Source organism: Alosa sapidissima, chromosome 1 (assembly GCF_018492685.1).
Source record: "Alosa sapidissima isolate fAloSap1 chromosome 1, fAloSap1.pri, whole genome shotgun sequence".
Lineage (NCBI taxonomy): Eukaryota > Metazoa > Chordata > Actinopteri > Clupeiformes > Clupeidae > Alosa > Alosa sapidissima.
In genome coordinates this window covers 18,112,814-18,122,126 of record NC_055957.1, presented here as the reverse complement: position 1 = coordinate 18,122,126, position 9,313 = coordinate 18,112,814, and the positions used below count along the sequence as shown (strand labels likewise).

Here is a 9,313-nt window from a genome sequence, read left to right as displayed (position 1 = left end):
CTTCATGTGTGTGTGTGTGTGTGTGTGTGTGTGTGTGTGTGTCTGTAAGAGAGAGAGAGTGTGTGTGTGCACGTGGGCCTGCTCCACAGAGCTCCGGAGTCCAGAATAGTGTGGTGCCACACCAAACCCCCCCCCCCCCCCAAAAAAAAACAAAAAAACACCCCATCCATCCATCCCTCCATCTCGGTCAGAGTTCCATACAAAAATAAAACCCAAAATGTAAAACAACAACCAAAAGCAAACAAACAAATATGTATTTATATATATATCTTTTTCAAATCTGTTTTTGCTCCATGTACAGTTAACTTCGGAAGATGCAGCTTTTCCCAAGCTGAGTTATTTATAGCGATTCCTGATTTTCATTGGTGGAGGAAAGAGAGGGGTGTGTGGGCGGAAGAATGCGGAATGGAGGGAGAGAGTGAAGAACTGTGGCAGAAAGAGGAAATGACAAGATGATTCAGACAAACAAAAGAAAAAAGAAAAAAAGAAGAAAAATAAGCAAGAGACACAGTTAGAAAATAAAATGCATAAACAGACAGACAGATAGATAGATAGATAGATAGATAGATAGATAGATAGATAGATAAAAAGTGAAATAAAAGAAGTCGGGCATCCAGATGATAAGACACAATGGAGAAACAGGACACATGGTAAAGACAGAAGGAAAGCGTGAGGAGGTTATCGCTACATTGAACAAACAATGGCAGTCAAAGCGGCATGGGAGACACGAGTGCTGGACGCAGACGAGTGTGTCGGAGACTATGGTGGGCTCGGGGGCCTGGAGTGAGTCTTCAGCCTGCTGCAGCTGGACCGGGGAGTGGCGCGGAGACGGGGAGGAAGGCCTTTCTGGTGTTGGGGCGGTGTTGGTTTGGGGGGGCGCGGTGGGGGTCAGGGGCCCGCTCGCCTCTCTCAGCTCCATAAGCACACACTGTTGGTGGTCTGGCAGGTGGAGGCGCTCTCGGCCGGGGACAGGTAGAGCTTGCCGCTGGGGCACACGCACACCTCGTACACAGTCTGCTTGGGATAGGTGGTGCCCGGCGCGAGCAGGGGGTCGGTCGTGCCGTGAGGAATGTTCCCCAGGCGGATTGTGTTCGCGTTTAAAAAGATCTGCAGAGGGGGGAGAGAGGGAAGAGAGCAGACAGAGGAGGAGGAGAGCCCAAAGAAAGGAGTGAACAGAAGGAGGAGAAAGAGGAGAGAAAGCAAAGGAGAGATGGAAGATAAAAAAGGAGGATAAGCTGTGTTAGTTTCAGAGAGATAATGTTGAATAAATATATGCCATTTCCTCAACCAGTCATGGATATGGTTGTCCAACCACAGGATTAAGTTTAAACACATGCACTGTAAACAGGACTCATTTTTACCTGCTAATTTGTATCATCTATATATCTATTATTTTGAATCAAATCATAGACTAATTTAGTCTAGGACAGTCAAATAAGAGGTACATAATATGGCACTACTATTCTAGCTATCTGAAGTACTATGAACACACACACACGCACACACACACACACACACACACACACACACACACACACACACACACACACACACACACACACACACACACACAGAGACTTACACAGCTAGACAATGAAAGATGCCATTTGGCCGCCATTTGAAAAACAAGCTTTTGACCAGACAAAGGCAGGGAGTGTGTGTGTGTGTTTGTGTGTGTGTGGGGGGGGGGGGGGGGGGGGGGGGCATCAACTTAAATTCATTAAAGCCTTTCTTTCTGATTTATTTATTTAATTTCATGATTTATTTTCTTTGATATCTGCCACTTTCTCCAAACTCTGTAGTCTCTGCCAGTTAAGGGAAGACAAAGTAATGCCTCTTGGATAAGTGACAGTTTCTCTGTTCTTTGTGACGTACAAAACATTCTGCCAGAAGAACTGAATAAAGAGAATGAACAGAAGAAAGAGGCGAGGCAGGCAGAGGGGTGACCGACGACAGACAGGCACCAATTAGCGTAGGTAACAGCACCTCAGACACTCACACGCCATATCTCTAAAAACCAAACATGGCCCTGACAGTCATGGGAGCACCCTGCGCACTCTTACCCACGCTCCCTCTTAGCCGATCGTCTTATTCCATTGCACCCAGATAATCACAGTGCTGTTATCTGATCTTTCATCTGTCAAGTCACACAGCATTTCAGCTTCCGAATAAACCTGCTTTAATCAACAGCACTGGAGCACTGGTCCATGCCTCAGCACATGGGTTTCTAGTTCCCATATGTGTGTGTGTATTAAGAATCCTCCCTGTGCCCAGCTTAATTCCATTAGCCTATAACTAATGAAAGCAGCCTTTAGCGCTACCTTTCTCTCTATCTCTCCCTCTCTCTCTCTCCCTCTCTATCCCCCCCTCTTTCTCTCTCTCTCTTTCTCCCTCTCTCTCCCCCTCTCTCTCTCTTTCTCCCCCCCTCTCTCTTTCTCTCTCTCTCTCTCTTTCTCCCTCTCTTCCTCTCTCCCCCCCCCTCTCTCTCTTTCCCCCCCCCCTCTCTCTCCCCCCCTCTCACTCTCTCTCTTTCTCCCCCCCTCTCTCTCCCCCTCCTCTCTCTCTCTCTCTCTCTCAGAGCCTCCCTACAGTCCATCAGCTTCCTGCTCTGGAGGTATTGTGCCGCATCCAGCAGAATTCCGCAGTGCCAGTGTCAAACTCCCTCAATAGGATCAGCGACTCTGGGAAAAACCTAATCCAATCCTGTTTACCACACGGACATCTCTGGGTCACTGCTGCGAGTCCCGGGAATACTCGAGCCTCAGAGCTATGGGGAGAAGATGACCCCTTGCTCTGCTGTCATACCGTTGGTAGTAGGAACCGAGAGAGAGAGAGGGAGAGAGATGACGGGAGAGAAAGAGAGAGATAGAAGAGAGAAAAGATACTGAGAGTGTAGCCTGCGCGAAAGTCATTTGGTGAGGCTTATGAAAGGATTAGGGCTGACACACATCCCAAATGAAAGTGTCTGTACGTATTTGTTTCTGTCAAATGCACTGCTACACATTCTCTACCTCTCTCTCTCTCTCTCACACACACACACATACACACACATACACATACACACACACACCCACACACAAACACATACACATACACACACACACACACATGCCCGCTGCCTAGTAGCCGAGTCTCAGAATGAAAGTGCAGATCGGCAATTACTAGCGGTCAAAACATTTTTCATGGATGGTTTCTTCTCCACAACTTGAGATGGAGGCGGAGTGGAGGAGAAAGAAAGAGAAGCAGTGAGAAAAATAAGAGAGGGATGGACCGGGCCAAAAGGAGGAAGAAGAGGAGTGGGAGGAAGCTCTCTAGAGTCGGAGACACACACACACACACACACACACACACACACACACACACACACACACACACACACACACACACAGATAGACTAGGCCCATATGCCCTCTGTGGCTCGTTTCACCCACCATAACAACATCAAACCAAGAGCCAATCATATCACTGCAAAACATGTGTCTGCCTGTCTACAGCGCGCGCTCCGAAAGCAATTCCAACGTAATGGAAGTGAAGTCCAAAACTGTGTATTTTAATGAATTATGCAAATAGAAAAAGGCCTGGAAAGACTCGCTGACTGACTGACTGACTGAGAGTGTGCGAGTGAGTGAGTCAAGAGAAAGAGCAAGTGAGTGGGGGCTAGCGAGCAATATAGAGAGAGAGAGAGAGAGAGAAGTAAGGAGAAAGGGAGTTAGTGACTGAAAGAGAGAGAGAGAGAGAGAGAGAGAGAGAGAGAGAGAGAGAAGGAAGGAGAAAGGGAGTTAGTGACTAAAAGAGAGAGAGAGAGAGAGAGAAATCAGTTTTGGAATGATTCATGTCACTGCCCCGAGCAAGGCAGGCTGGGTTAATGAGCTACTGGGCTTAATCAAATGAGAATAAAACACATTTAGCCCCACTGATGAGGTCCAGTGATCCCCTGCACACCTGCTGACAGTTCCAGAATGTTCTGCTACGGAGAATCACACACTCAGCTGCCTGCACTTGTTTTCAGTGACAACAGAAGAGCGGCTGTCGAACTCACCGTCTCTGGAGGCCTTTTCCTCCCTATCCAAACATACTTCTCACATAAGTCCCCAAAGACTTACAACACAAGAGCTTCACTCAAAATATCATGAGTGTGGGAGTGTCTCTGTGTGTGTGTGTGTGTGTGTGTGTGTGTGTGTGAGTGTGAGAGTGTGTGAGTGTGTGTTTGAATGTTTTGGGGAATGGGAGAAAATCTGGTGTAAAATACTTGCAGAGCTTCCCCTGCGGTGCTAATGTAATTTGCACACTGTGGTCAAATAAAGAATAAAAAATAAATATATATAGTTGATAAATAAATATAGTATACGCAGCAATGTGGGGGCCTAGCAGCCTATCAAAACATTGTTTCCATGAAAACATTATGTGTGGTAAGGAGGCAAGTACTCACAGCAAGTTTCATGTCAATTGACCAAAGATTGGCTGAGATATAACCTCACTTCCTGTTTGGCATCTTCACCGCCAGTTTTGATTAGACTGATTGGACTGAAGATCACCTATGCCAAATTTCGTGAAAACTTTCTTGTTTTCAATAAAAATCCAATATGGCGAAAAATCCAATATGGCAGAAATTGACATCACGGGATGTGTTGAACTCGGCTTTATCCAAGGATTTCAATGGTACCTCATGTTTGAAAATCATTGATCCGTTGGTAGCATAAGAGAGGTTGAGGTGCAATCATGAAACTTTACTTTACTTTTTACCATACGATTCCATGAGCTGCCATAGACTCTTATTACGGAACTAAGAAGATGAATAATAATAAGAAAAGGTACAAACACAACGGGTGCTTTCACAGCTTCGCTGCTAGGAACCCACAAATAAAACCCCAATTCCGCCTTAGTCCTCTCCAAGTCTCTGGAAGGGGGAGAGACACAATCAAATAACAGAATTTAAATAGACTCGGCCATCTCTCTCTCTCTCTCTCTCTCTCTCTGAGGCCTGGATGTAGTCTATCTATCCTTAAACTTTCATTCTTTCATTTATGTGCTTCTGCACTGTCCTGCTTGCCTCCTCGTGTTAATGAGACCTGAGCTGTGACTGTGGCCAAGCCAGGTGAGTAGCTGCTTGGACTAATGAGAAATGAAGCTGGCTCACCCCGCGCCAAAGCGCGCTGTGGAGCAGGCCAGACTCATTTACCCGTGTGATTAAGTAACGTGGCGGCATTCCATGCCTGATGTTTGTCGCCCCTTATAGATTTGTCTTCATCTGCCAGAGGGCGTTGTGTGTTGTTGGGGGGATTTTCTCGGTTATTTCACCTAAATCACATGTATTCCAGGCCGTGCCAAAGGCTTTATTAAGATGCATGGCGAGCGCCTCCGGTCCCCACGGGTCTGCAGGGCTTCGCTTATGTGGCCTTATGCAAACAAATGAAGCATTAGTCCAAATCTGCTCAGAACCACGCCAGTTTGTCACTTTAGCTTTCGTGAAACATGTGTATCTATCTACCTCATGAAGTGGGGATGACCAGCCAGAGGACTCTCTCTCTCTCCTGTTCTCTCTCTTTCTCTCTTTCGCTCGCTCTCTCAGTCTATCTCGTGCACACTCTCCCTCTGTGACTCTCTCTATATCTCTCAAACTTTCCCCAGCCAGAAAGGTTGTAATCATAAATATCATTTATGGTCATTTAAGGAAGGGCCTGTCATAGGGATTGACAAGAGATGTTTAAAAGAAATAATACTATAATGGCTGCACTTCATCGATCATTCTACATATCTATGCTTGGGACTGATAAATTGGTTTCAGTCTGGACTTTTAGCAGTGGAATTGCTTTGTATGAGACAGAGAAAAGGTCTCTGGGTCTCTTTTTGTTAGTGGCTAGAGTTGCCATTTAGGGAGGAGTGAATGATACAGCAGACCAAACCATATGAGTTTCACAAAGATAGTCTTTGGGACTGTTAAGTGTTGTGGAAAAAATGTCATTTACGTACACAAAAAAAATGACAAAAATAGAGAAAAGAGTTACGCCCCCCCCCCCCCACCCTGTTGGGTCCATTGAGGTAAGTCTGAGGAAAGGGAGGCATAATTCCAGAATGTTCTGTCAGCTCTCGTTCCCTTTTACTTTAATGGAGAGCTGAGAAGTGATGGGATGTCTAAGTCAGCCTTGCGGTGTTTGGCTCTAATTCCATCCACAGGAGGGAAGAGTGGGAGTGGGAAGAAACAGAAATGGAGGATGAGGGAATGAAGAAGAAACTTTGAAAGTTTAATGTAGCTTTTTAAGTGGCAGCTGCTGACAACATTGATTTTGCTTTAAGCCTTCTCTTCTCTGACGCCTTTTATTTTCTCCACCAAATTGACAGAAACATCTATTTTCTCTCCTCCTCTTGCTCCTAACCCACTCGCCTGCCCCCGTCCTCTCCTCCTGTCTTCCTCCCCCAAGAGAGAATAATAGAGAATTAAGAAAAGAGAGAGAGAGCAAATGGAAGAAAAGAGGGGGGGGTAAATCAGATGTTCCGCCGCTGATATGAGCGCCGGCTGTAAATTGTGTTGCGGCGTCCCGGCAGATGAGAGACGCGAGATGGAGGTCAGGGGGAGACAGACGCCGCGGTCTGCTGTCTGACCACACCGGAACGGGACTTGTGATACGGAGAGAGAGAGAGAGAGAGAGAGAGAGAGAGAGAGAGAGAGAGAGAGAGAGAGAGAGAGAGAGAGAGAGAGAGAGAGAGAGAGAACCAGACGAGAAGACGAGGCGATGAGATGACTGCTCAGGAACCAAGAAGCATCTCTTTGTCACACTTGGCTCAGCACGGAACTGTCGTCCACTCACCCTGGGCCAAAAGTCTGTGTGAAACCGCTGCACATGTCTCTTCATTAAGTCCAGGATGAAGAAATATTAGGGTAGAAAGAGAGAAAGGAGGAGTGAAAGAGAAGGTGGATTGACAGGACACAATGATCTATTGCTCTGCTCTTCACAAGTTAATTAAAGAGAAGTCACTAAAGTGAGTGGCTAGCCAGGGAGGAGAGGAGGAGAGACGGAGAGAATGCAGACAACTCAACCCAGCGTCGCTAATTTGTGGAAGCAGGGATGCTGGAACGAGGTGAAGAATCAATGTCAATCAGGCAAGGCCATCGCTAACTTCACATGACTGGGCGTGCTCACGGGGCCTGGGCTCAGGGTGTGTGTGGGAGAGGAAGATGGGGAGGGAGTGGAAAGGTACAAAAGTCTCAAACACAAATCTTGATGTGGATGGTGTTGTGTGGGCAGTTCACAAAATCTTCATTTGCTGCAGTTCCACTCTCTCAGTCTCTGCCTGTTCCACTGCACTTTGCCCTGAAATCACAAGTAAAGACACAGTCTGTGTGCGTGGGTAGGTGTTATTTCTTTGAATCCTTCCAAATTGACTCCAGCAAATTACTACAATGAAAGCAGCTCTTCCGGGGGTGACTTTGCAGGAATTGCTATTGCTAATTTTGTGTTGGATTATATGTCTTTGAATCACTCAGTCCTTCTGGCAGTCTCATTTCTGGAGTTTCAGTGTAAACTTGGCCAAGCTGGTCTGCTAATGTTTGCCCAGGTGAAATCTACAGCACCCACCTTTGTAGACTCTAAGACAAAAAACCCCAAGAAGGTTTCAGAGTTCTACACAAAAACTTTTATGTTAGGCTGCAGCTGAGGTGCCTGCTTTCCTGTGATCACTCGGATGAAGAGGGCATTCTGTGAGGCATATTAAAAGTGCAGCTATCATGGGCTAGTTTTGCTTATGCTACAGATTTTGGAATGTAGGTTAGCTTCCGAGCATTTGGGGAGCTGTTTCTTGGCGCGATGACTCAGCAAATCTCGTCCAGATGACGTCGCCCAGGAAAAAGAGCGTGCAGCACGGCTAAATCCCAAACTCCCACGGGAGTGCCTCTACGAAGCCGTCACAATGGGCCACTCCACCAATGTCACCCAAACCAACGTCTCAGCAAAGTGAGAAGAACAATCCCTTTCACATTTTCTTATGGCATTTCAGTTAGTTACTGTAAACTGAAAAGCTCCCGTGTTGACAGACGAGTCTGATAAGAGTACCTCAAATATGCCAAACTTATACTGCTCTTCTCCATTAAGAGCATGTGTGGAGTTCATAACCAAACAAACAAATGCATACAAATGGCAAGATCTCAGAAGATCCACTCTTCCTAAACATGACCTTCAAATGGAGTCCCTGAGTGTTAAATTGTCAGTGATGTTTCTCTTGGATTGCTTTGAATCCCTCCCAGCTCATTCGAAGGCAACATCTTGCAGCTCGTAAATGTTTTACGGCTGGCTGATATTAATGGATGAGTAAAAAAAAAGATGGACAGAAAACACCATACGTGTGCAAAATATGTACACTTCCATGGTCTTTAATGACAGCAATTTTGCAGCGCTAAAAATGACACTAAAAATTAAACACCACTTTTGCATATTCAGCCAGATTTAGATCAGCAAATCCCCCATTATGTTGAATTATAATTTAAATCACTACTTAAATACTTAAATAATAAAAAAGCAATTCCGGCTATTTTTCTCTCGCCTACCCTCCTGACTTCCCCTCTTCCCTCATTAGACACAGATGAAACGTACAGTGTAACCATTACATATTAAACATGGTGATCTCAACCAGAAAAAGCCAATTTGCTGCCTACACATCTTACACGACACCAACAGCACTTCCACCCAGTCATGTGCTCAACGCTCTCGTTTGAAGTCCACTCAATACAGGACAAGATGGCCCTTTCTGACAATGTGAGACTCTGTTATAGTCGACATCCCGTAACTGTGTGCTGGCAGTGGCTTCATGGCCCTGGCTGCATTTCTCTGGCCAGCACATACTCTGATATGTATATTCATAAGCCCTTCTGTACGACTGCCACGGTCAAAGCATTAGACATGAAAAGCTGCCATTTGAAGAAGAGCACCCCAGTGTCCAATGTAGATCAATTACATACAGACACAGGGCCGGGCTAGTAGGGGACATCATGGCTATCATGGCCATCATATCAGGACGCTTTTTTCTCTGGTGATATACAGTATTAGCAACCATGCTGTGAATGATGGCAAATGATATTGGATTTACAAGTGCAATATCTCGGGGCCCTAGCTGAGAGGTCCCACTAGAGAGATCCTGGAGATATAGAGATGCATACCGTTCATCTCCATCATCTCCCATATAGAGATAGATACATACTGTTCATCTCCATCATCTCCCATGTGAAAAGCACAGCCAAATCCAGCAGTGACGGAAACCAGAATATGACTCTGGCAGGTCTTCTTTTCTTTTGTTTGTGTAACGGATGCCAGCTAGCATAATC

General features: G+C 45.9%; 1 protein-coding gene across 2 annotated transcripts in view; it reads right to left on the bottom strand.

Annotated features, from left to right (window-relative positions):
• Nucleotides 1-218: 218 nt before the first annotated feature.
• Nucleotides 219-9,313, bottom strand: part of LOC121724500 (zeta-sarcoglycan) — a 228,376-nt gene continuing 219,281 nt past the window's right edge. For both annotated transcript variants that reach the window (XM_042111102.1, XM_042111109.1), the window contains exon 8: nucleotides 219-1,107. In XM_042111102.1, the coding sequence (XP_041967036.1) occupies nucleotides 910-1,107 (198 nt within the window). In that variant the 3' untranslated portion in view covers nucleotides 219-909. The remainder of the gene's footprint in view (nucleotides 1,108-9,313) is intronic.